Source organism: Aspergillus heteromorphus (assembly GCF_003184545.1).
Source record: "Aspergillus heteromorphus CBS 117.55 chromosome Unknown BO70scaffold_23, whole genome shotgun sequence".
NCBI classification, from domain to species: domain Eukaryota; kingdom Fungi; phylum Ascomycota; class Eurotiomycetes; order Eurotiales; family Aspergillaceae; genus Aspergillus; species Aspergillus heteromorphus.
In genome coordinates, this window is record NW_020290428.1 from 1 (window position 1) to 25,790 (window position 25,790).

The 25,790-nt window shown below is 59.3% G+C and overlaps 5 protein-coding genes across 5 annotated transcripts; 2 read left to right on the forward strand and 3 right to left on the reverse strand.

The window, feature by feature from the left end:
- Positions 1–852: 852 nt before the first annotated feature.
- Positions 853–1,789, forward strand: BO70DRAFT_341059 (peroxiredoxin-like family protein). The gene is made up of 2 exons (XM_025541316.1): positions 853–1,179; positions 1,229–1,789. Exons 1-2 carry the CDS (start codon positions 901–903, stop codon positions 1,697–1,699), a joined length of 750 nt encoding a protein of 249 aa, XP_025396916.1. The 5' UTR covers positions 853–900; the 3' UTR covers positions 1,700–1,789.
- A 1,229-nt stretch (positions 1,790–3,018) lies between these two features.
- On the reverse strand, positions 3,019–10,649 carry ags3 (alpha-1,3-glucan synthase Ags3; the record flags this gene model as incomplete). Its single annotated transcript, XM_025545465.1, has 4 exons — positions 3,019–3,352; positions 3,412–6,788; positions 6,911–10,073; positions 10,126–10,649. 4 exons carry the CDS (start codon positions 10,647–10,649, stop codon positions 3,304–3,306), a joined length of 7,113 nt encoding a protein of 2,370 aa, XP_025396917.1. The 3' UTR covers positions 3,019–3,303.
- Positions 10,650–13,981: 3,332 nt separating this feature from the next.
- On the forward strand, positions 13,982–15,450 carry BO70DRAFT_319379 (S-adenosyl-L-methionine-dependent methyltransferase). Its single transcript, XM_025540438.1, has 2 exons — positions 13,982–14,949; positions 15,016–15,450. Exons 1-2 carry the CDS (start codon positions 14,055–14,057, stop codon positions 15,324–15,326), a joined length of 1,206 nt encoding a protein of 401 aa, XP_025396918.1. The 5' UTR covers positions 13,982–14,054; the 3' UTR covers positions 15,327–15,450.
- Positions 15,451–16,395: 945 nt separating this feature from the next.
- On the reverse strand, positions 16,396–23,350 carry BO70DRAFT_431164 (putative pectin methylesterase; the record flags this gene model as incomplete). The annotated part of the gene is made up of 3 exons (XM_025548219.1): positions 16,396–22,814; positions 22,959–23,093; positions 23,190–23,350. The coding sequence occupies 3 exons, from the start codon at positions 23,348–23,350 to the stop codon at positions 16,427–16,429; spliced, it is 6,684 nt and encodes a 2,227-aa protein (XP_025396919.1). The 3' UTR covers positions 16,396–16,426.
- A 993-nt stretch (positions 23,351–24,343) lies between these two features.
- On the reverse strand, positions 24,344–25,557 carry BO70DRAFT_341064 (Gfo/Idh/MocA family protein; the record flags this gene model as incomplete). The annotated part of the gene is made up of 2 exons (XM_025541317.1): positions 24,344–24,834; positions 24,956–25,557. 2 exons carry the CDS (start codon positions 25,555–25,557, stop codon positions 24,378–24,380), a joined length of 1,059 nt encoding a protein of 352 aa, XP_025396920.1. The 3' UTR covers positions 24,344–24,377.
- Positions 25,558–25,790: the final 233 nt, after the last annotated feature.

A 25,790-nucleotide genomic window follows, 5' to 3' on the forward strand; every position in this document is an offset into this window, starting at 1 on the left:
CCTAAACCCTAAACCCTAAACCCTAAACCCTAATAAACCCTAAACCCTAAAAAAGACAGCTAACTCGCCTGAGGCTGTAAATTAATAAGTCTTAGGCAGTGAACTGGCAAGTCTTAGGCAGCAAACTGGCGAGCCTTAGGCAGCGAACTGGCCAGTCTGCCCACATTGTTGACAGTTACTAATCAGTTTTTAATCAGAATAATTAATTTTAATTAAATTAAATTAGTTTTTAGTCTTTTTTTTATTTATCTGATCTTTGATTCTTCTTATTTTTACTTCTTTTATCTTTCTCTTATCTTTCTCTTATCTTCACCTCACTTTCGCACCCAGTTTGTATAAGAAAGTGAGAGTTCAATGAAGTCTTTCTGAGAAACCTGAGAAAAGTTCTTAATAATAAAAATATTTATTATTTATTTTAATTAGTAATTATTAAAAACTGTTTTATAACTGACTATAACTGGTCATAACTAGTCACAATCTTCTGATAACTTGCGCCAGCGGTCTACTATGTTATTCTGTGCAAATACTTTTATTAGTGGGTTATTAGGGTTTTCACTTTCTGCTCTTCTATTTATTATTCATATACTTTATAGACTAAATCTTTAGCCCAGACTTAAATCTGTAGGGTTATTAGTACTACATTAAAGGTATTATTAGGGTTAATGATTAGGGTTTAGTACGATTTTTAAAAGGGTTTTGCAGACTTTTTTTGGGGTTACACCCCCCCACGGTACGGCGCAACCCGGCTGGTCAGCAGTTGGTCCCGTGACCGTGCCCGCTAGCGGCTATGGCCCACCGTACTCCGTCCAACGGATGGGTCTTCTCTTTCCCCGCCGATCGCACCCGCGTCAGATAAACTCTTTCCTGTCAACACCTCCCCGACAGATATTCACTCGAGATATGTCAGATACTGCTGCTGTACCTGAGTCCAAGGTCCAGGAGGCCTCCGCTGCTTCCGACCGCGAGTCTTTCCCCCCCGCACCCACGGATATCGCCGGCGATTTCCAGGGGGAGGTAAACACCGACGACCAGCTGCCCTCCGCGGAGACCCTGGACCAAGTGGCCAGCTACACCGTCCTCGACCGCGAGCACAAGGAGCATTCCTTCCGGGATCTCTACGCCGGGGTTGATGCCGCCCCACGCACATTGGTCATCTTCGTGCGGCATTTCTTTTGCGGGGTGAGCGACCTTCTCGGTTCGCATCATGCAAGTTGCTAATCGCGAGCAGAGCTGCCAAGAGTACCTGCGATCGCTCTCCGACACCATCACCCCTGACTTCCTGGCCCAGCTGCCCACCCGCACCGCCGTCGTGATTGTCGGCTGCGGTGACCCGGGCCTGATCGACCACTACGCCGCGGAGACGGGCTGCCCCTTCCCCATCTACTCCGATCCGACGGCCCAGCTCTATGAGGCGCTGGGGATGGTGAGCTCCCTGGCGCTTGGCCCCCGCCCGGCGTACATCCGCAAAGGCATGGCGCGCATCGTCGCCGAGTCCGTCTGGCAGGCGTTGAAGTATGTGCCAAGTGGCCTGGCCACTAAAGCTGGGGATTCCCGCCAGATTGGCGGCGAGTTCCTTTTCGAATCGGACCCGTCGCAAGGGGAGGGTAAGGATCTCACCAGCATCACCTGGTGCCATCGGATGAAGACGACGCGCGATCACTCAGAAGTCTCTGTCTTGGCCAGTCTCTTACAGCGATAACTTTGTAGTCCACCAGTCGCTCTCTATCATTTGGTTAATTAATTGAACACGTTTCAACTTCTTTGGTTGCATGAAGCTAAAAGACCCCGGCACGGCACACCGTGCTCTTTGCAGCCGAACTAATCATGATGGCGATGACACTGCTCCCTCTTTCCCCTTTCCTCTCCTCTCCCCCTTCTGCTGGATTAGAATTCCGCCAGGTGCCGCTCCACCTCGTCCTCGCGCGCCAGAGTCTCCTTGGGCCGGATCAGGTGGGCGCGGATTAGGTCAGGTGGGTTCATGCCATGGAGAGAGGAAGGGTTGGCTTACTCACAGGGACTCTTCTTGATCGGGAGCTGTAAGACATCAACCTAGGGGAGTTGTTGCCACTGAGCCAAAAGGCTAACATTACCCGCAGTTATCTGCAGATCTCTAGAATCTTATATATATACTCAAGTACACCCGGGAGAAGATAGGCTTCATTCTTGTAAGTATGCCTAGCCCGCGGATATCATCTCTTATATATATCTTAAATTTAGATATTATAAATAAAGATAATAAATCCCAGTCAAATATATAGATATAAGATAGAAATATATATAATCTATTTATATATTCTGTATAGATAGGCAATCTATAAGAATCAAAAAAAAAAAACCCGACCGGCGGAATCCACACTGAGATTCTCAGGACTTGGATCCACTTGCCTTCACAAATTCTACTATTTGCGGCAGCCTGCCTTTATATAAGAAATAATATCCGCGGGATATATATACTTACAAGGATAAAGCCCATCTTCTCCCGGGTATACTTGAGTATATATATAAGATTCTAGAGATCTGCAGATAACTGCGGATAATATTAGTATTTTGGCTCAGTGATAATAACTCCCTTAGATTACTGTCTTACACTACAATCCAGGTATATTGATTTTGTCTCCACGCAGCACTCCATGATTGTAGACTAGTGAGTCCTGACAATTCCGGAACCGGACCGTCCCTGGTCTATGCCCGGGCGTCATGCATCCCCGGAGTCGACTCTCGTATCCCCTGGCCGCGGATGCGTCCGCCGAGCACCTTGTTGCCGCGGCCAACACCTCCCCGGACTGGTCCCCGCCGTGACGGGTGATATGTTCATTGGGAACACTGATCGCCTATGTCGATGTGAAATACTTTTTGAATGTAAATTATACAGCCGCGTATGATTATCTGCAGCGCAGGAACAGGAGTCAGTTGTATGTACACAACATGTATTTATACACCAAGGATCATCTCTATAGTAAACAGAACAGTCCATACATCACGAGGTATAAATCATACCGGTATGCGAGGGATCGACCTCTCATAGAAAGGGAGACCAAAAAAAAAAAGAAAAAGAAAAGAAAAGAAAACAGATCGCAGAACAAGGAAATAGACAGACATCCCCGCCGAAGCCGGTGTCTCTGATTAGATCCTCCACCCCTGTACAGTCCAGTCCGCAGTGCCATGTGTCAAAGGGGATACGATACATAGATAAACATTCGCTCAGGATGCGGTGGGAACAGGCCACCGATGAAAAAGCAGACGGGGGAAAAAAAAACAGCAAAGAGAAAAGAAAACCAGGCAGCGAAAGAGATCGAGCATGGCTTAGGGCCGGTTGAGCTGTTCGCGGCGGTAGAAGAGGAGGAAGCCAAAGCTGGAACAGGGTTAGCATCCGGTCAGTAATAAAAAAGGGGGAAAAAAAGGCAAACTGACCTGGCAAGGAGCTGGAAGAACAGGGCAATCCAGAACCAGGGGGTGGCGACCTTGTCGACGGAGGTGCCCACCGCGGGCGAGATGCTGGCGGGCCCTAACTTGTTGGGCGCGAAGCCGCGCGCGCACATGGTGGCGATGGAGCCCATCGCCTGGGCCGCCAGCAGGACGAAGCAGACGTGCACACGGGTCAGCGTCTGCAGGAGGATCATGCCCAGGCCGACCTGCTGGACCTCGTTCAGCACCCCCAGCCACAGCCACAGGCAGCGCGAGATGATGGCGCCCCCCGTGAGGCCCGGGGCCCAGGGCAGGTAGTAGCCGATGTTGGAGGTGCCCCACCAGGTCTGCGCCCACTGCGGCGCCCCCAGACTCAGGCCGAAGACGGGCAGGATCCAGCTGTGCTCCTTGGACAGGATGCGGAAGAGCACCAGCAGGGCGACCCAGACAACAATAAAAAAGAAGACGACGCAGATGGCGATCTGCCAGGCCTTCGCGTGGCCGGACGACCACAGGAACGTCCAGTTGCGGCCCACGGCGGCGGCCAGGAAGAAGTTCTGCACGATGACCATGAAGAAGAACCACAGCACGATGCGGCGGCGGAACAGCGACTTGTAGAAGAACAGGATGCGGCCGGGCGCCTGGCGGTAGTACTTGGGCAGGCCCAGGGCCAGCAGCACCCCGACGCCGAAGCAGATCAGGGCCAGCGGCATCACCACCGCCGTGAGGCGCCACGAGCTGAGGGCCAGCGTCGACACGCCCGCCACCTCGACCGCCGTCACCTTGGAGCTCCAGAACCACAGCGCCACCGTGTAGAGCTGCGAGATGCCCTGGATCAGACTGGCCCGGAACATCCAGTCCTTGACCGGCACCGCGCCCTGGTCGCCAAAGTTGAGCGCGAAGAAGAGCGAGCCGCTGGACGAGGCCGCCGAGTACACCCCCGAGGCCACGTTCTGCGCCCACATGCGGCCCACGTCGCTGGCCCCGTAGGGGGAGACGCCAATAACAATAAAGGCGAGGCTGTAGATGAACCAGGGCACCGACAGCGCAAACACCGACGGGTACCGGTAGAACATGAACCACCACCCGATGGACGACAGGCAGTAGATGGCCGCGATGATGTACAGCTTCGTCGCCGTCTCGCCCACCGTGCCGCCCAGCAGGGTCATCTGCGCCGAGTTGGTGGCGATGATCTGGCCCAGCCCCAGGAACAGCGAGTACACGGGCCACTGGCCCAGGCGGCGCCGCATGAAGCGCTGCAGGGCCATGGGCCGCTGGTAGCCCAGGCGGGCCAGCCAGCGGTCGATCTCGTCGGTGTCCTTGGAGGGGACGGCCGCCCCCGTGCCCGCGGGATCGGCCATGGGGGTGTACTGGGTGTCCTGGACGAAGGGCTCGGCCGCGGAGGGCGAGGCCATGGGCGCCTCGGGCTGCTTCTTCAGCTGCGCGTCGCTGTACATGTTGTAGAACTTGCGCTCGCTCTTGGTCAGGTAGGTCTCGATGCAGTAGTCGGTGATGGAGTTCTTCTTGTTGAGGTTGGCGAGGCGCTCCTCGAAGCGCTTGGTGAAGTGGCCCAGGCTGTCGGTGAAGGTCGGGTCGACCTTCTGCAGCTCGAACAGGGGCTGCTTCTGGTCCCCCGGCGGCTTGTGGTCGCCCACGATGGAGGGCAGCGACAGGACGGAGACGTTGTGGGAGTGCGCGAACGGGGGGGTGTTCAGCCCCGAAGCCCCCCCGGACGAGGGATAGGGGGGCAGCGGCGACGAGGCCCGCGACATCAGGTTGGGCGAGCCGGGCACCGAGAAGTACGAGGCCCGGGGGCCCGCCAGGGAGTGGGTGCTGAGGTTGTTAGGGCTGTGGCGCTGGGTGGCCAGCGAGTCGCCCAGGTCCTGGGTGCCCAGGGTGTTGTTGACGGCGCGCATCGCCTCCTCGGGGGAGATGTAGTTGACCTGCTGCGTGCCCTCGTCCTCCTCGTCCTCGTCCAGTTCCTCGTCCTCCTCGCCGTCGCGCTCGTCGTCGGAGGAGCCCTGGCTGTGGCGCGGGAGGTTCTTGGCCTGGCGCCGGCGGCCCTGCCCCGGTCCGGCACGGCGTCCCAGCGACAGTTGACGGCCCAGGGTGCTGGCCCGGTGGCCGGCCTGCAGCTCCTGCAGACGCGACTGGGCATGCTGCATCACCTGGGCCGGGGGCGTCTCCATGCCGGACGCCATGGACTGGCGGGTGAGACCCGGCAGGCCCAGGGTGGAGGAGCGCACGCTGTGCATCTCCCAGTAGGCCTCCTGCGACTCGGGCATCTCGCCCGCGACGGTGTCCTTGTTCTTAGTGTGGTGGATGCGCAACGCCGTGCGCTGCAGCGTCTCGAGCTTCTGGATCCATTCCAGCACGGGGAATCGCTGCTTGGCCGAGTTGGCGCGCATCTCCTCGCGCGTGGCCGGGGCCGAGTCCAGGGCCGACTTGATGGCGGTGCGCAGCTGGTGCAGCAGGTGGCGCGTGGCATCCGACTCGACCGTGTACCACCATCCGGGCATCTGTCCCAGACCACCGATGCGCGATCCGATCCCCAGGGCCCCCTTGCGGCCGAACTCGACGGCAATCAATCCGAAGGGTTCGTCTCGCGACGGGATCAGGGCAAAGTCGGCCCCGGAGAACACGCAGGGCGGCAGCGCCGTGAACTCGGGCTTCGAGAAGACCCGTCCGGGGTACATGGCCATGATGCGCTCCAACTTGATGGCCGCCAGCCGGCCGTACAGATCGATGATGGGGCCCACGCAGATCACCTGCACCTGGGGGCGCGCGGCCAGAACGGCGGGCAACACGTCGGCGATCAGATCGACCCCCTTCTGCTTGGACCAGCGGCCCACGAACACCAGCAGGTCGGCGTCGCGGTTCTCCGTCAGGCCCGCCCAGCGCTGGGCCTCCAGCTTGTCGGTGATGCGCTCCTCGTACGTGCGCAGGGGCGGCGCGGTGTTGTCGTCCAGGGCGGCCGTGTCGGTGGGATCCGGGTTGGGCAGACTGCCGATCTTGTCCAGACTCCAGAAGATGGGGTACCGGGCCCACGAGCGCTTACCATACTTGTTGGAGACGCCCACGGCCCCGAACCCCCGCTGGTGGAAGCGCAGGTAGCTGGCGCCCGTGTGGAGCAGGTTCAGCACGTTGCCGAACTGGCAGTACTTGGAGGCCACCTCGACGGGCAGGTTGAAGACCGAGCACACCTCCTTCTTCTCCTGCTGGGTCCGCAGCGGCCAGAGACCCTGGAACTCGGCGTTGTGCAGCGAGAGGCAGACAGGAATAGTACGCGTGGGCAGCAGGTACAGCGGCGCCAGGCAGCCGTGAAAGTCGTTGATGTGATACATGTCGATCGAGGGGAAGCGCTTGATGGTCTCGGCGATGCACTGGTTCCAAGCCGAGTAGTAGATGGCGCTGTCCAGGTCGTCCATGCGCGGGGGTAGGGCTCGGCCTTGGTCTGCTGGCGGAACACGGGGGCGTCCAGCAGCACGTAGGTGATATTATTGACCTGGTGGTACTGCACGTTGACAAAGTAAGGGTTGTTCAGGATGGTGACCACAAAGGCCTCCGTCGGGGTGTCGGTGGGGTAGTCGATGTCGCCCACGCAGGGCACCACCCAGACCAGGTTCTGGTGCTTCAGGTGCTGCGACATCAGCTGCGCCATCACGCCCAGGCCGCCGATCTTGACCTTGGTCTGCCAGTCCTCGATGTCGTACTCCATCGTGGCGATCAGCACCGTGCGCCGCTGCTCCGCCGCCCCCGCGATGGCCATGCCCGGGGGCACCGCCTCGGCCGCCAGCGTGGTCTCCGACACGTCGTCGTCGGCGGCGGCGCTGCCGGGGCCCTGGCCGCGCATGCGGCGCCAGATGACCAGCGGCAGCGTGTCCTCCTTGACGACGTTGCCGTCGGTGTTGAGCTGGACGCGGTAGAAGGTGCGGATGAAGATGACGATGCCCGCCAGCCCCATCAGGATGGGCACCACCCACAGCAGCACGTACAGGGCCAGCTGCGCCCAGCCCGAGCCCACGGGGAGCAGGTCGTAGCGGTAGGTGGCGTCGTTGAGCGAGATGGTCCAGCCCAGGTGGGGGAAGGGGGGCAGGGTGGTGATGTTGATGACGTTGGACGAGAGGTACGAGGGGGGCAGCCGCTGCACGACCGACGAGTTGTCGACGTCGCCGTAGACGTACTCGGTGTCGGGCACGCCGTCCGGGTCGATGCCCCAGACGCTCAGCTGGCCCACGGCCGGCCACTCGTAGACGAAGTCGAACTTCCAGCGCAGCTCGTCGGTGTCGAAGCGGAACTTGCTGTTGAGGCCCGCGTCGTAGCCGTACTGGTTGTAGGGCCCGTTCCACCACAGGTGCGGGAATCGGCGTGTCACCCCGTCCTTCCAGCCGTAATCGCCCTCCTGGATGTAGTCGCTGCTGCCCGTGAGGCGCGAGAAGTACTGCACGCGGATGTGCGTGCCCTTCCACTTCTGGTCCTCGGTGCCGCTCCACTTGGGGAAGACCACGCTGGTGTTGGCCCCCGTGAAGGTGGTCCAGTTGGACCAGCTGCCCCCGAAGTTGGTCGAGTAGCGGAACTGGTCGGCGCCCGCGGCGTCGTGCTGGATGTAGTAACTGTCCGAGCTGTCCGACTTGTGCACCAGGGTGGTGGAGTAGTTGGCCAGGGGGGAGATCAGGGGGTTGCTGGCCGAGCCCACGCGGAACAGGAACCGGTCGACGGCGTCGGTGGAGGCCCCGGCCGCGGAGGTGACGTTCTTGACCGTCACCTGGTGCACGCCGTGGTAGACGTTCGTCAGCTGGGCCGACCAGGTCCACACGGTGGGGACCTCGCCGATGAAGTTGTTGTCGGTGGTGCGCGCCGTGATGTTGGTGCAGTTGACGCTCGAGGTGTCCAGCGTCGCCGTGATGCCCGCCAGCGTCGTCGAGTTCAGCGTGAGGGCGTCCGTGATATCGTCGCACGACATGACCTGCGAGTACCCCAGCTGGATGTCGACCGTCTCGCCCGCGTCCGTCGACGACAGCAGCCGCGCGTCGTGGCCCGGGGTGAAGTCGGTCACCGTGGGGCCCGGCTGCACGAAGTCGGCCGACTTGACGTAGGCCCGATACTCCCAGGGCAGCAGCGTCAGGTTGGCCACGCAGCCGTACGTGGTGTTGGACGGCCCGTCCGCCAGGGTCAGCTCGTCGTACGGGTAGAACAGGTTCGTCAGCTTGGTGCCGGACGCCCACGGGGCCAGCAGGGCGGCCGAGTAGTTGGTGCAGCTGCTGCCGAAGGTCTCGGTCTTGTTGCCATTCTGATACACCAGCCACATGGTCTCGTTGGTCGAGTTGGCCTGCGTCTGCACGCCCGGGTAGTAGCTGCGCAGGACGGACCACAGGCCGGTGACGGTCGGGGTGGTGGACGAGCCGGGCAGGTAGATGTCCGTCGTCAGCTGCGCGATGGTCTGCAGGTTCAGCCCGTCGGCGGCCACGGGGTAGTTCTCGCGGATCTCGAACATGCGCTTCATCAGGTTGCGCAGGGGGTGGGCCGGGTTGCGCTGGTCGCGGGTCAGGCTCATGTCCTCGCAGCCGTACAGGCCCTTCTCGTCCGGGAAATCGTAGAACTTGGAGGTGTTGAGACTGAAGCAGCCGTGGGTCCACCAGGCCGTCTGGTAGGTCATGGGCTGGCGGCCGAACAGGTAGTTGGACGCGGTGGCGTCGAACACGTACATGGCCTGCTCCTCGCCCCACAGGATCAGCGGGATGCCGGGCAGCTCCAGGGTGACGATGAACAGGCCCAGCAGGTACTTGTCGGAGCCGTTGCGGATGGCGGGCCAGCGGAAGTTGTCCTGGTTCGAGACGCCGTACATGTGGCGCGGGTCCAGCTCGCCGGTGAAGGCGTTGATGAAGTCGTTGGTGATCAGCATGTCGTTCCAGGCCTCGATGAAGTCGGTGGGCAGGTCGTAGCCGGCCACCAGGTTGCCGTCCATGCCCAGGAAGCGCAGCATCGAGCGGTAGATGGTGTAGTGGAAGGCCGCGGCGTCTAGGGCTTGGTAGCCGTCCTCGCGCATGAAGTACTGCGCCGCCGACGCGTTGGTCAGTTCCGCCCCGGCCGTGGGCGAGTCCGGCACCATGTCGGGCTGGCGGCCCCGTCCCAGATACAGGCTGCCAAACGTGTTGCCCGACGTGATCTCGCCCGGCAGGAAGAAGTTGTCCTTGCCGTACCGCTGCGCGCACTCCCGGTAGACGTGGTTGATCTCGCCCAGGGCGTCGAGCGTGGACTGCACCGCCTTGTCGAACCGGAAGCCGTCGATGTCCAGGCTGGCGATGAGCATGCACGAGTGCCGCGTCAGCACGTTCCGGATGGGCGCCTGCCACTCGCGCAGGCGATCCTGCACCGAGGCGAACTTGGTCAGCTGGCGCTCCCAGTCGGGGAAGTTGCCAAACGCCTCGACCTCGCCGTACTGGTCGAAGTCGCTGTTGCGGCAGCCCGTCAGCTCGGCCACCGTGCCCGTGTCGTAGGGGTAGCCATCCTCGCCCCAGAACCGGGGGTAGTCGCACGTCTCGTTGTAGTCGTTGCCGAAGTGGAAGTCGACGTACTGGCGGTCGGTGATCCACTCGACGTCGTACTCGTCGACCCGGAAGTTGGCCGTGTCGTTGAGGTGGCCCTTGAAGCCGATCAGGTTACTCAGACTATTCCCGGTCAGCGCGAAGAAGAAGAAGAAGAAGAAGAAGAGAGACTTACGTCGCCAGGGTGTTATCCATCAGCACATACATGCCCCGGTCGTGGATCTCCGTCACGGTGCGGCGCCAGTCCGCGATGGTGCCGTGGTGCATGTCCATCAGCGTGGTGTCGACGGGGGAGTAGCCGTCGTACTCCCACGGCAGGTTCATCAGCCCCGTGCCGGCGAAGTAGATGCCCTTGAAGCCCATGCCGCGGATGTAGTCGAGCGTGTCGACCAGCCCGGCCAGATCCCCGCCGTGGCGCATCTGGTTGGAGTCGACGACGTGCTCGTAGGCGGTGCCGTTGATGTCATCGTTGGTGGGATCGCCGTTGGCGATGCGGTCCAGGAAGATGGTGTAGACGGGGAAGCGCCAGTTCTGGGGCGACGGGTGGTAGGTGTGGTTGGCCCATTCCCCCCAGTAGTCGGCGGGATCGGTGGCGGTTTGGTTCTCGTTGAGGTTGTAGTCGGCGAGCGACTCGTTGTAGGGCCAGCCGACCACGCCGACACTCAGGAACGACAGGAGGAGCGCCGCGGAGAGGCGCATCGTGAGAGAAAAAATCATGGTCGATCCTACGACTCCTACCGGATCTCGCAAACGGGATGCCCTACAGATGCCACATGCCCAGACGTGTCGAGAGGGTGGATTTAGGGTGCGAACGAACGAACGAACGAACGGGGGAAGAGAACAGCGGGTAATAGCGAGTGAGAGAGAGAGAGGGAGGGAGAGCGAGTGGCTGGTCGTTGTTCAGACCGAGAGAGAGATGACGGAAGATAGGAACAGGAAGAAAAAACAGAAACAGGAACAGGAACAGGAAGGGAGATGAAGAGGAATGGGGAATGGAGAAAGAATTGACAGGTAGACAGACAGACGACAGCCGGATTTTTGGCCCGGAGGATTTGGAACGCTATCAGGGCAAGACAGGGTAGGGTGTGGGGGGGGAAACAGACTACGACTCTGTCTGTCTACAGTCGACTAACTACGACACACACACACACACACACACGGCGGCTAGAAAGATACAGCGCGTGCGAGACAGACAGAGCAAGAGAGAGAGAGGGCGACGGCACCGGTGACGACGACCGACGGGGCCAACTCTGATCCGTTCAGGGCTCTTCGCCATCATCACCACCCAGAAGAGACATGAGACCGTCTCAAACCGGTGGCCCGCGGTGGAGTCGGCCGTCTGGAGCAGCCCAAGATCCAAGACAAGACCACCGTTCCCTTCCTGTCGCCATCGGGTGGCCAGCTATAATAAGAACCGTCATATCACGCCGCCATGATTGGGTGCCTGCCCCAGCGCTACCCGGCAGATGCGCTGCAATCGGTCTCTCGCCATCCTATGATGATCTTGGATTCCTTTCCACGGAAGTGGGGAGGAAGAAGAGTGGCTCGATGCTGGCTGCTGACTGCTGACTGCTGACGGGGGGGGGGGTTGGTGGACGCTAGATAGATAGACACCGGATGGGACTAGACAGGCGACACTACGAGAGACCATCGATCTATCTATCTCTCGTCCAGGAGAGAACCGATCCGGCAGCCACCAGTCTATCATTCGACCGAGAGAGAGAGAGAGATAGATAAACACTGACTCGTCCGTGCACGGGAGGAGGCAGGATTCCTTGATCGCGATCCTTGGTGGGACTGGGCGATTCCCAGTTGCTGGGAGCCTGGAAGGTCAGGTTGTTGGTCCTGCGCAATCAAACCGGGCCTGCAGTCTGCTGCAGTCTGCTGCAGTCTGCACTGGAGTGGGTTGGGGTTCGGGGGTCATTCTTCTCCCCTGGCCGGTTTTCTGCGGGTGCCTGGCGAGCTGTCCAGCTGTCGGGCTGGTTAATTTCCCGGTTGGACCGCCCAGTATCTAGAGAGAGAGATACCCCCCCCCAGAAGGCCGACCGAAAATTCTGTTCTGTTCTGTTCTGCCCAGCGGCGTCCCGCCGACCTGACCGACCGACCGTTTCACTCGTCTGTCTTGTCTGTCTGTCTGGAGGAAGAGTGAGTTTTTTTTTTTTTTTTTTTTTTTTGCCAGCCCGAGTGGGGGCAAGACGCGGTTCGGGGTGGATCCGAGGCTGGCCCTAACGGACTGGCTCCGTCAGCAGCCCTCGCCGTGCCCACAGTTATCTTTAGAATGGGCGATCGCGACTGGCGCAGACTGACCAGGGAGGGTTCCCGTTGGGTGGCGGTGGGAGAGGCCTGAGTGACACTGGCCCAATGGCCGGCCGCCAGACCCTGGTCGTGACGCAACCACTGCTGGCCGGCCAAAAGGCTTATCGGTCAGCCAAAGAATATGTCCGCCCCGGCGGCAAACAGGCTTTGGGGCATTCTGTGCAGCAGGCGGCAACCGGTGAGTGGTGGGCTCGTGGAGGAGTGGAGTTGGAGGTCGCTGGGGCTGGGGCTGGCACTTTGCAATTGTGTGTGTGTGTGTGCCTGGCTGAACCGGACCGGTCGGGCTTTCTAGAAGACGGCACCGGTGGACATGACAGGGGCAGGCAGTAGATAATTAGTGGCAGCACTCGCAACACACCCCGTCCTGGTCAGTCGCAGGTAGATAGAGAGAGACTCGTGTATGGGAATGAACCAACCCAATTATTATTATTCTTATTATTATTATTATTATTACCATGGCAGGAATAGTAAACAATCCCCCTCCGCCCCAACCCGCCCCAAACCACCCCGTCCCCCACTCAGGGTCTCACCGGCAGACCACTCCCTAATCACTCTGTAACCCCAACCCGGGAGTTCGGGGGTTTGAGGGTTTGAGGGTTTGGATATTCACCATTATTCGCCATATCCTTCACCAGCACCCTCCGACACCGCCCCTCCGGCCCTCCGAGCGGTGCTGGCGGCCTGCCGTCTGTCTCACTGCCGGTCACCGATCTGCAGGGACAGCGAACACGAACACCGGCAGGATCGCGAGGCTACCAGGCAAATCAGACCAAAGACGCCCGTCTGCCACTTTTTTTTTTTTTTTCACCGAGCCTTGGCCTAGTCCCTCCGGTCGGTTACATAATGCATGGCCCTGTTCCGCTGGAATGTACAATTGTTCACAAGAAAGAAAGAGAGACAGACAGACAATGATGACGCAGAAAAAAAAAAAAAAAAAAAAAAAAACACATCCGGCCCACACACAACAGCCCCCGGGGCACACTCCACTCCACCGCATCGGACGTCCCGATGGAAGATGGCCGCGACGCGAACACGTCCGAGGTCAACCGCGATCCGAACACCCGGGGGTTCAACCGGACCACCCTCCCTCCCTGCCATCCAGCGGCTGCGCGCGTCGAGGCACTTGACTGGAGCACCATCACCTCGTCCGGCGTCATCCCCGGCCAGTAGGAGTAGAGCCGGGGCGCGTCGTAGCCCTCGGTCGAGTCGCGGGTGGCGGGGACGAAGAAGTCGGCGGGCGCGGCGGTGCGCCAGTCGATGATGGCGGCCGGGGGGGGCGAGCAGCCGCCGGACGTTGAGGATCTGGGATCGCCCGCCGCAGCCACGCGCGGCAGGTGGCGGCACACCCTCCGCTCCGCCGCCCCCCGCCGCCCCGGGGATGTTGCGCCGCACCGTGTGGTCGTTACTGGGGTCTGACTGGAGCCAACTGGCAAGACAACGCCCCCGGCTGACTGGCTTGTGGAAGTAGTGAGACCCCTTGCTGGTCGTAGAATACGCAGAGAATGCAGGCCAGCAGTTAGTAATGCGCGCCCCTGCGGTGCTTATGCAAGCGGGGGCGTGGGATGCCGCCATTCCACGGGGTTGGGTTGGGTTGGGTTGGGTTGGTGCGTCAGATCCAGTCGCATTTCATCGTTCGACCCTTTCCGGGGGCTCCCGGGCGATGTGGTTGGTGCCCGCCAGGTACAAGGCTGTTATATGCTACTTGCTACTTGCTACTCCATCTGTAGGACGTTGCTCCTCCGGGGAGTCACAGACGCATGTGCTTGTTTCTATCTTTGTGCAACCGACATGGGACCGGGCCTGATGCCAATCCGTACCACCACCACCCACAGAAATATAGTATCATCCCAACACGCGACCACTGTAGGACAGACCAACTCCCATCCCTGCAACCCATGCCCGACGCCTCTCCATCCACCACCCACCTCGACCAGGAATCCGGATCTAGGTCGAGGTGCGCGTGCACGTCACCGAGTAGTCGGTGGACCGCACGATGCCCGATGGCGCATCGACCGCGTCGTGCTTGGCCATCTCCTGCACCCCTTCGACGTCCTCCAGGCTGTCCGATCCGGTCCCGGTCCCCTCGGGCGGCGCCATGCTGTTCAGCGTCGTCAGGTAGTCCCAGTTGCGGATCACCTTCTTGCGCGATGCGCTGACCGGGTCGCTGCCGTCCTGGGGCGTCCCCTTGTTGGGCCCCCCGCTGGCGTGGCGGCGACTGCCCCCCAGCAGCTGCCGGAAGAGTACTCCCCCGCCATGCTCCGCGCCCATGAGTTCTTACGCCAGCAGGGCTGGCAGCATGACATCCGGCTGCGGAGCAACCCCTACACCCTGGTGCATGACTGCGAGGGACAGACCATGTTCGAGCACATCTCCCAGAGCCCGGCGCGGGCCACACGGCTGAACGATGCCATGGTGGCCGAAGATTCCCTGTTGGCGGAGATCGGGCTGTATCCCTTCGCCCAGGCCTTGGGGCCCCTGGCGCATCCAGACACCCCCACCATCATCGACGTGGGCGGAGGCCGTGGCCACATCCTGAAGCAGCTCCGGACGAGCCTGCCAGACCTCCCGGGCCGGTTCATCTTGCAGGACCGGGCCAGTGTCCTGGCGGACAATGGGCCGGACATGACGGCCCACGCCATCGAACCGATGGCCCATGACTTCTTCCAGCCCCAGCCGGTCCAGGGTAAGCCTCTCTCCACGTCTTGGGTGCTTGCCCCGGGGCGAGACCATCCGGACTGACGGCATCCAGGAGCGCTCGTCTACTACATCCGCCGCGTGCTGCACGACTGGCCCGACGACGAGGTACGGCAGATCCTGACGCACCTGGCCGCGGCCATGGACCGCGAAACCTCCCGGATCCTGATCACGGAGACGATCATCCCCGAGGTGGGCGCGACGGCGACGAACGCCTACATGGACCTCACCATGATGACGTTTGGGGGGAGGGAGCGGACGGCGAAGCATTTTGCCCAGCTGCTCGATCTCGCGGGACTGAGGCTGGCCCACGTGTGGAAGGCGTCGGGGGTGCCCATGGTCGTTGTGGAAGCGCGACTGAAGTGATCCCTGCCCCTGAGTGGGTGGAGTGATGTTTCTGTTCTCCTGGCGTTGCCCTAGTCGGACAGGGACGGTCGCTTTGCTGAGTGTATGGAGGAATCGGTTGGCTGTGGAGGGTAGATGATACAGGAGGTGGATGGATGAGAGTGCAGTCAATGGTTGGCTTTTTTCTTTTTTTTGTATTCAAGATTCGAAACACTAGAGATATCATCTTCTCCTTGAAACCACGCTCCATGTTCGGATGGCGTGTCAGCTAAAGAGGCAGAGCGTGTGTTCCCCATTGTAAAATATATATACATCGTCTGGGTTGAGCACCAGTTCAACACAACCCAATATCCTCGGCAAATCCCCCATCAGAATTACCGCAGCCACAAAACAAAACGCGCTTCGCTCGACATGTTCATTTAGAACACCCAGGTGTCCACTCCAGCCGGTGATGCCCCATCTTTTGGCTTCCGCAGAATCCTCTCCCCATGACTCACGTGATCTGCCAGTGATCTTACGGCAGTTATGCTTGCTTACGTGATTAGGGATAAACCTGCACCGAGAGACGCATAATTACCAATACGGGAAGTGACAGAGAATATGACATGGCAACGCAACGTGGTTCATGGCAGGAGATCGGTTCAGAATGTGGCTGAGATTAAACTTTCACCACAAGGAGACAAGCAAACAGTCAAGAAAAGGAGGCTGGCCGATGACAGACTTCGTGCTTGCGGAGCCCGACCCATCGCCCCACTGGTCGTCGAGGTGTAACAAGAAAGCTTAACAAGGACCGCCACGCATCGCCAAACATTTCCAGATCAGTTGAGGGCCACACCTTCAGAAGTCTGCTGTTCAGAGCGTCTGGTCCACCGGGAGGGGAGAACTGACTAGGTTTCCAATCCAGCCTCTGTCGTCGGCTTTTGAAGCCAATTTGGATGCGTCTTCTCAGAAGCCGTCTTTTAGATCCTTGATGAACGCATAGCAGTACTACCCAATACCAAGTTTGATCGACTAATCAACTAGAACAAAATAGATTCCACTTCTCTAGGGATTATTATACAGATTAGCGCACGCGGCTCAGCTATCATACATCACCTTGATCCACCCTTTTCCCACCGTGCTTATGTGGCGCACGCCTTGGCGCTCTTGGACGTCTTGGTCGCCGTGCTAGTCTCGGTGGCGGTCAGGTCGACGGTCGAGGTCTTGGTGCTGGTGGCTCGCGACGTGATCGTCACCGAGGGCTTCAGGGTGACCGTTTCAGTCTGGAGTACGGTGCTAGTGGGGGTCGCCAGGGTAATGGTTTCCTTCACCGTAGTCACCGTGTTCTTCGTCACCGTGATCGTGCTCTTCGGCAACGAGACGGTGGTCTTCACCGTCGCGGTCTTGAGGCTGGTCACGGTGCTGGTCTCGCCCACCGCAGTCACAGTGGCCGTCTTGGTGACCATCGAGGTGATGGTGTCGGTGACGGTGCTGGCCTTGAGGGTGGTGGTCTTGTCCACGATCTTAGTCTCCGTGGAGGTGACATAGACGGCGACGGCAGGGATGGTCTCGGTGGCCGCTTTTGTGGTGACGGAGACGCTCGTAATGGTGCTCGTCGAGGCCTTGAGGGTCGTCGTCTTGCCCGCGGTCTTAGTCTCCGTGGAGGTGACATAGACTGTGGGCGAGGCGACGACCCTCAAGGTCTCGACCACGGTGGTCAACGTGGTATACTCGGTCACGGTCGCAGCCCGCGGACGGATCAGATCGCGCTTCTTTTTGGCAGCAGGAATGCAGCTGAGGGTTGTGGTGACCGTCTTGGTGGTGGTCTTGGTGGAAGTCACATCGACCGTCGTGGTGGTAGCCTTGGTGCTAACAGTGGTAGTACCCCCGCTGCCTGTCGTGACAGTCGTATACGAGGTGACCTTGACGGTGCCAGGAGTCGATGTTTTGAAGCTCGTGGTTGTGCTGGCCACCGTGGTGGTGATGGTCGAGGCTTTGGGAGTGGAAGTCACGGTGCTGGTGGCGGTGACGGTGCTCTTCACGGTGGTCGTCACATCGGCCTTCGTGGTGGTGGCAGTCACCGTGGTGGTATCCTTTACCGTGGTGGCCTTCGTAGCCGGCGCAGGCGTGATAGTCACAATGTCGTCGAGAGTAACCACTGAGGTCTTCACAGTGGTGACTGTCGGCTCGGTAATCGTCGTCGTCGTGGACACGGTCGATTTTTCCACAGTCGTCTTGAGCGACTCAGCCAGTGTCACTGTGGTGCCAACATCCTGGGTGACGGTGACTAAAACCGTCGAGGTTCGGTCGGCTGGGGTATAGGTCGTGTAGACAGTCTCCTTATCAGTGACCGTGAGGATGTCGGTGACCGTAGTACCTGTGGCAGTCGCCAGAGCGGATGTGAGGGCGCTGGTGGCCGTGGCTGTGGTAGTTACCGAGCTGTCTGGGACGAAGGGTGTGCCCTCCATGTGGGTGAAGTTGATCCACGAGGTCGAGGCAAAGAAGGTGCTCAGCTCAAACTGGGCCACGGTGCTGCCGTCCAATACCGTCGACAAAGAAGCCCGATCGGTGGTCGATGAACCAGGACCGGAGTTTTGATATTCGCCGAACAGCACGCCACTCGTCTGCGGATTACTCGTAGACCACTCCTGCCAACCGGCGGCCTCGACACAGGAATCCAGGTAGGACTCGATGTAGGCCACGCGGGCATATTCGTTCCATGGCCGTCCCAGGGAGATTTTAGACATGCTGCCGGCCCCTGCAGCGGGGGTAACAGTGCACTGGTCAAACACAAATCCTCCGGCAGTGGTGTCGGTGGATCGCTTGTCAGCAGTCAGGTTGATGTCGTCTTCATTCGGCGAGATAGTCGAGTTGAGGAAGTATCCGGCTCCCGAGCCCCAGATCATGTCAACGTTGCCCTCGATGTAGCTGCTGCTGGCGAAGAAATACCCGTTGATCAAGAGTGCATCCTGATTACCTGTCACCTGGCAGCCGTACAGCGAGGCGTACTTGCTAGACTTGACAGCAAACCCGAGCGAGGCGTAGTCCTTGGTCGTGCCATAGTTGTTGACGAAGTTGATGTTGATCGCCTGGAAATAGTTACCTGTCGCGTAGACCGTCGCACTATCCGAGTTCGACTCGTTGGCCTGCGTGCTGACGCCATCGTTGTATTGAATCGTCACCTGGTTGCTGCCGTAGTCAGCGGTGTTGTTGGAGTAGCCCATGAAGATCGTCGTTCCGGATCGGTCAACCACGAGCTGCTCCTCGTACGTGCCCGGGTAGATAAAGACGGTGGGCGTCACTTTGCTCGAGGTCGGCAGGGCATCCAGCGCGCTTTGAATGGTGTCATAGGTGGTGGTGTTGGCGATTGCCGTCTTAGAGACGATGTAGGCTCCTGCGGGAGGAGTGCTTCCATCGTAGACGGTGGTCGAGTTGGATCCGGTCGTGGTATTGGACGCGGTCGTCGTCGAAGAGGGCTCCGGGGTGACAATGGAGTCCCAGTACGTGAGATCAATCCAAGCAGTTGACGCCATGACTTGATCCAAAGTGTAGGTGTCCGAAGTCAACAAAGTACAGCTCCCAAAGGCCTCACGGGACGCAGCATTGTTTTCCCAGTTGCCAGCGCCAGAGTTGTTATACTCGGCAAATGTGACATAGTCTGTGCGTGGATCGCTCGTGCTCCAGACCTTCCAGCCCGAAGGATTGATGATGTCCGTCAAGTAGGAATTCTTGACCACCACCAGCGCGTACTCCGAGTAGGGTCTTCCCAGGTAGACATACTCAGTCAGGTCAACCGTCGCATCCGCGGCGGCTTCAAACAGGCATTGATCAAAGATATAGCCACCCACTGCACTGGCCGAGGCACGGCTCTGGGCAGTGATGGCCGACTTTTGCCGTTTGGCGCCGATGGTGCAGCCCTTGAAGTAGGCCTTGGAGTATCCCCAAATAAAGTCAATGGCACCTTCGATGTAAGACGATTCGTAGTACTGATAACCCGACGTGCTTCCCGTCAGCAGGGTGTCTTGCCAGCCCGTGAAGCTGCAGCCGTAAAAGCCGATCTCAGAGCCGTAAATTGAGCCCGCCAGCGTCACGTACGACGACTCAGAGCCATCCAGGTTATCCGAGTTGATGATGTTAATGTTGTATAGAGCGATCTGGTTGCTGGCTGTTGAGAATGTGGCGGTTTCAGCGTCGGAATGACCGGTCGGCAGAGGGCTCACAGACAGCCCGCGCGAGAAGGTCACAGTGACCTGATTGTCTGCGTAGCCTGCACCGGGGCTGCCCGTCTGATAACCAATGATCATGACAGGCCCATCGCGGTCGATGGAGGGCACCTGCTCGTCGTACGAGCCGGCGTACATGAAGATAATCTGAGTGGATGAATCATCCGGCAGCGAAGCCAGAGCATCGGTCAGGTTACTGTATGAACCGTTGACCGAACCTCCGACTGAAACGAGAACGGCCCCTGTGGGGGGTACCGTGCCGCTGGTCGGGTGGGCCCAGGTGGCCGTGGTAGTCGAATTCGACGTGCTGGTCGTGGTAGTCGTGGTGGCAGTAGACGATCCGGTCAAGCTATATGAGGGGACGTAGTTGTACGCCGTCATGTCCAGCCAGGAAGTATCGCCAATCCACTCCGACAAGGTGTAGGAGGCGGCCTCCGTGGCGGTCAGGTTGGTGGCGAAGGAGACACGACTGGACGACCAGGCTCCAGGGCCAGAGTTATTGTACTCGCCAAACGTGACATACTCGGTGTTGGGCTCGCTGGTGGACCACTCCTCCCAACCGGCACTGCTGATGTGCTTATCCAGGTAGGAGTTCATGTAAACGGCGATGCTGTACTCCGAGTAGGGCCGTCCCAGATAGGTTTCCCCGTATGTAGACCCATAGTTGCTAGTGTACGTGACGTAGCAAGTGTCGAAGACGTAGCCACCGGACGCAGTCGAGGATGAACGACTCTGTGCTGAGATACAGGCTCCCGGGCTGTTGGTGGCGATGTAGCACTGATGGAAGAAGGCCGTCGAGTATCCCCAGATGTAATCGATCGATCCCTCGATGTAGCAGTTCGAGAAGACCTGAGTTCCCTTGTTGGCCAAAAGGGTATCCTGATATCCAATAAACGAGCAGCCGTAGGCCGCCATCTCAGTGCCATAGAAGTCGGCCGCCAATGCCGCGGTGTTGCTGGTCTTGGCAAAGGTGTTGTGGAAGTTGATGTTATACAGGGCGAGGCCAGTGCCATCCGTCTTCTTCACATAGAGAACCGGGGTGCTCTCGTCCTTTCCAGCGCTCGTCAACTCTCCATCAGCATACTCGATGGTCACGAGGTTCTGGGTGTAATCATTCTCGAAGGATGTCTCGCCGCGAAGAGTGACCTTTCCGGATCTGGTGATCGAAATCTGTTCCGTGTAGGTACCGGCCAAGATGTAGATCGTGTAGTCTTTGCCATCACTGGGCAAGGCGGCAATGGCCGCGGTGACATTACGATATTGTCCGGCAGTGGCATTCTGGGAGACAACAAACGTACTGGTGCTAGTCGCCGCAGCACTGGTGGCTGAGACAGCGGTTGAAGAGGTCGCTGTCACCTTCATGTTGGCAGAAGAAGAAGCAACAGCAGCGGACGAACCAGTAGTGGAAGTCGAGGAGGAAGCCGAGCTACCATATACGGAGTCAGGGAAGCCGGAGAATGGTGCAATAGCAGACGTGTCAACCCAGCTGGTACTGCCCAGGACATCGGCGACAGAGTATGCGCTGTCAGTCGTCAACAAGTCAACATGACTGCTTCGGGAGGTCGTCGACGAGCCAGGACCGGTGTTGTTGTACTCGGCAAACGTCACGTTGGTAGAGGATGCCGACACCAGCCAACCCACAGGCGCGATGTGCGCATCCAGATAGGAGTTCAGGACCGCGACTCTGGCGGAGGTGGAGTAGTCTCGTCCCAGGTAGGTGCTGCTCTCCGGGACCGAGCTGTCGCTGGGAACAAAGGCACAGGTGTCAAAGACGAACTGTGACGGGCCGTACTCGCTCTGATAGGACTGAGCGGCAATCGTCTGGCCTGTCGTGGTTCCATCAGAGATGATGCGGGAGTTATAGACGTAAATGCCGCCGTAGCCCCAGATGAAGTCGGTTGTTCCCTCGATGCGGCAGTCAGAGAAGTAGAAGGCGCCGTAGTTGACAAGGAGACTGCCCTGGGACGACTTGATGCCGCAGCCATAGAATCCCAGGACCTGGGCCTTGGCGGCAATGGCCACTGCAATGTAGTTCGTGGCGGGTGTGTAGTCGTTCTCGAAGTTGATGTTGTAAAACGACAGTCCCTTGGCATAGTATTGCGTCGCTTGGAAGGCGGCGGTCGAGGATGAGCCACCGTTGCTGGACAGCACCGCGGCGCTGTGGATGATAGTCACAGTGTTGCTCGTCTGGTCCAGCTCATTCGTGGTTTCTCCGCGAAATATGGTGTCTCCCTCTCGGCTGATCGTAATGGCCTCGTCATAGGTACCGGACAGGATGTAGATGTATTGGGTCGTGCTGTCGGATGGCAGAGCCGCGACGGCCGAGGCGATGCTGGTATATTTGGCACAACTACCAGAGGGACCAACCACCAAAGCACTGGTGGGCATCGAGGAGGGTAAAGAGCATCCAGTCGAAGACGATGTCGTAACCGCAACCGTGGATGAGCCGGTAGTGATCGCGGGTGAAGCGACAGTGACCTTGGACGTAGTCGCCGTCTTGATCAACGCGGTAGACGTTGTGACAGACTTTGAAGCGCCGGCGGTCGAGACGACGGCCGTGGAGGCTGTCCCAGTCGCCAAAGTCGACATGTGGCTAGAGCTGGAAGTAGAGCTCGCGCTGGTGCTGGTAGTAGATACGACACTGGCACTGGATGTCGTCTGCTGAATGACATCGGCGCTCTTGATGGCTGCCAGGACATCGGCATCCACCCAGTCCGTGCTGCTGGTGGCAAACTGGGGATAGACAGTGGCAAAGACTTCGGCGATGGAGAACCGGGCCAGATCCGGAGCTGTCAGCAGAGAGACATACTTGGAGCGCGTGGCTTCGTTGCTGGCGTACGATCCGGCCCCTGTGGTGCCGTATTCTCCATAGAAGTTCAAAGTGTTCGATGTCCACGAGTCCATGTAGACGCCCGACGCCGCAATGAGGCCACCGAGAGCGGTATTACGATAGACCACCACGGACCCGTAGCCATTGTTGGCGGCTGCCAGGTAGACGTTCTTGTTGGTGGCGCCCGACTTCTGCGCAACGGAGCAGGAGTCGAAAACCACGGTGGAGTTGTACAGGACGGAGTTGTAGGTGGCACCTTTGTTGTACACCAGCAACGCGCTCGAGTCGACGGGGATGATGGTGGTGTTGTACAGGTAGATGTCGGGATAGCCATAGATGACCTTGTCCAGAGCTTCGATGTAACTGTCCGCAATCACCGCGAGCCCCAGGTTGGCAGTGATGCCCAGGCTGCCCGCGGATACAAACTGGCAGCCGTAGAAGGCATTTTTGGAGCCACGGATGGTGGCAGCGCCGTAGCTGCCGGTCGCCGTGTTGACAAAGTTGATGTTGCGGAAGGTAATACCCAGAACATTGACCGAGATGGTCAAGGGTTTTTTTTATTAGGGTTTATTAGTCTCAATGGTGACTTGGTTCTGGCTGTAGTCGCGCTCACTGCTGGACTCGCCGACGACGGTGACGGTGGCTGTGGCCGACACGGTCACGGCTTGGGTGTAGGTGCCGGCCTTGACCGTTACGGTGGGGATGCCCGCCGACTGCGCATAGTATATGGCATCGTTGATGGCGGTGAATTGGCCGCTGCTGTCGGTCGCCACCAGCACTGCTGTGGAGGAAGCTAGAATGCCATCAGTGTCGGCACGATGCCTGTCCACAAGCCGCAAGACGGAAACTTACATGACACGGAAGCGGTCGTGGAAGTCGACGTGGACGTGGAAGTGGCCGCTGCCGCTGTTGTTGTGGACGCAGGGGCCAATGTCGTCGTGGGAGAGGTGGTGACCACAGCCGAAGAGGATACAGCAATGGCCGCGCAGGTCTGTCACTGACCGGAGATGCATGATCAGGGACTCGGAATGTTGCTGCTTGGCCCCAATCCACAGCTACTCGCGTACAGAGCCATGCAATAGTCGGGCAGAACGGGGGGGGATTATATAAATACTGCCGCACCGGTGAAGCCCGCTGAAGTGTAGTGCAGCTGGCAGAGGCATGAACAGCCGAGGCGCCACCGCCAGGGGCGTAGTGCGAACGGCCTGCCAACTGACTGACAAGTGATGACAGACACTGGGCACCGGTCCGGTGAAGACAAATAGATTGCTATATCGAGACGGAGAGACGTGGATGGCAGGCCTGGATCGCACTGCAGAATGCACAGCCTCTCCATCGCGGGCAATCGCAGGCGACTGGCTGCAGGATCTTGTGGCACCAGCGACGGGCTCTGAGTGGTGGGAGATCCAGATCCTTCCTGGCCGTTCTTATCTGTGGACAGTCGGTTATGGCACGGCTGCACGGGGCATATTGCAACTGCCGTCGGCTTGACGTGGACTAGCCATAGTGTGGTAGTGGTCGCCGCAAGCCTAGCCGTCGGGGCCGACCGGCCATCGATCTCGACGACGAAAAATTTTTCTTCCAGAACGCCGTGGAACGGGGGGGGAATCCAGACCCCAAATGCCTTCCTTCCCTTCCGCCGATTCCCACTGATCGCCGAGGCACTCACTCCCTGCCAATCAGCGCGTGCCTGCTCCATGCCCCTTGCACGTGATCTAGATGCATTAATATCACGTGATGGGTCCAGATCACGTGCAAGGGTTGATATCTCCATTTCCACTTCCACTCGCGGGTTGGCGGTGGGTTGACTCCAGGGCAGTACTGTGGGGTTGGCGTGCTGCTGTGGCAGGTATCTAACAGACGGGATGCAGGATTGCGAGCGGTGTCCTGGTACATCACAAACTCCTGCATGGCCGCTACATAAAGCCATGATCGAATTACTATTCTGAATCTCGTGTTCATAAAATCGACTGACACGCGTGTTGTGAATGTGTCGCAGCGCGGATTTGCGCTTCATCAGCATGAGTCATGCAGGACACGTCATGCTGCGATGGATTCTAGCTCGGGCGGGAAGCGGAGGCCATTTTGCGCCCGTACCTGGTCCAGCACCGACATCATCGCGAGGGTCTCCGCCAAGGGCATCACATCCGACTCCAATCGCCCGTCCCGCACACACCGGGCACACTCGTCGGCCTCCCAGAATAGCCCATGCCCCTGAGGGATCAGGAAGCGCGTCACCGCGGGCGCTTGTGTGGATGCATACTCGACGACCTGGATCCAGTCCGGACGGGCAGCCGGGCCAAAGACCTGGATCTGCCCATGGGTACCCAGAATGCGTACCCCGGGCTCGCTGGGGTCCGCCCTAACGCGCAGACTGGCGGTGGCCACGCCTTGAATCTTCGCCTCGGGGGCTGTGATCACCACGGTCACCGTCTCCTCCACTCCAGTCGCTGGGTATCGGATCACCGAGCTGGCCACCTGCGGGTCCAGAGGGTTTCTTGACATCTCCGGATGCAGGAAGAGAAAGACCCAAGTGAGGGGGTATACGGCCACTACCCGCCATTCCCAGTCAGCATTGGCTCGGTCGTGTCGCCCATCTACCTCCCGAGAGTTGTCACTTACAATCCAACAAGGCTCCGCCGGCGAGAGCGGGATTCACAAGTCGACACGTCCGAAACAGTGTCTCTATATCCCGCCCCAGGTTGCGATCCGCCACGATGCGCTGCACGGTCCCGATCGCTCCGTCGCGGACCAGCTGCTGCACCTGCTGCGTCAGGGCTTCCATCAGGAACCGGCCTCGCGCTCGGGCTAGCTGCACGAGCAGTTGCGCCTGCGCGGTATTGACGGTAAAGGCCTTCTCCAGCAGCACGTGTTTGTGGGCGGTCAAGGCCTGGTGCGCATGCGCGAAGTGATGCGAGTGGGGCGACGCGATGTAGACGATGTCGACGGCGGGATCGGCGAGGAGGGCGTCGTAGGTCCCGTAGGCACGGGTGGTCGCAGGGGCATCGATAGCGCGCAGGAAGGCCTGTGCCGTGTCGAGGGATCGGGGAGATCGTACCGAGGATTCCCCACCGGACCATGATGATGCTGGGGGGGCTGAGATGATGTCTGGGGTAGGGTCCGCCCGTACGACCACGAGGTTCTGGGGAAGTTGACTGAATAGGGCGTCCAGGCAGCAGGGAGGGGAAAGGGAGCTATCCAGGGTAGTAGACTTGACCATCGGGCCCGTCGATCGCGTCATCTCTCGCCAGACCGCTGCCACGAATGGGAGGGGGAGAAGGGGGGATCCATCGAGGGTTGACTCGGTTGAGTGGGCGATCGAGTAGAGAGATGGAGAAAGGAGAAAGAAGTCGATGTGGTCATCCACCGTGCTGCCCCGGCGAGGGGTGCCGGATGCCTGTGTGCCTGGTGCCTGGTTCTGGGCGCCCGGTAATCCAGGCATCACCACGTCAT

What these genes read in the sequence shown, in the direction of transcription:
- BO70DRAFT_319379 (XM_025540438.1), top strand. Translation starts at nt 14,055, where the DNA reads ATGGGACCGGGCCTGATGCCAATCCGTACCACCACCACCCACAGAAAT. An exon ending in CCAGCCCCAGCCGGTCCAGG is followed by an intron (nt 14,950 to 15,015) that starts GTAAGCCTCTCT and finishes GACGGCATCCAG; the next exon opens with GAGCGCTCGTCTACTACATC.
- BO70DRAFT_341059 (XM_025541316.1), top strand. Translation starts at nt 901, where the DNA reads ATGTCAGATACTGCTGCTGTACCTGAGTCCAAGGTCCAGGAGGCCTCC. An exon ending in TGCGGCATTTCTTTTGCGGG is followed by an intron (nt 1,180 to 1,228) that starts GTGAGCGACCTT and finishes AATCGCGAGCAG; the next exon opens with AGCTGCCAAGAGTACCTGCG.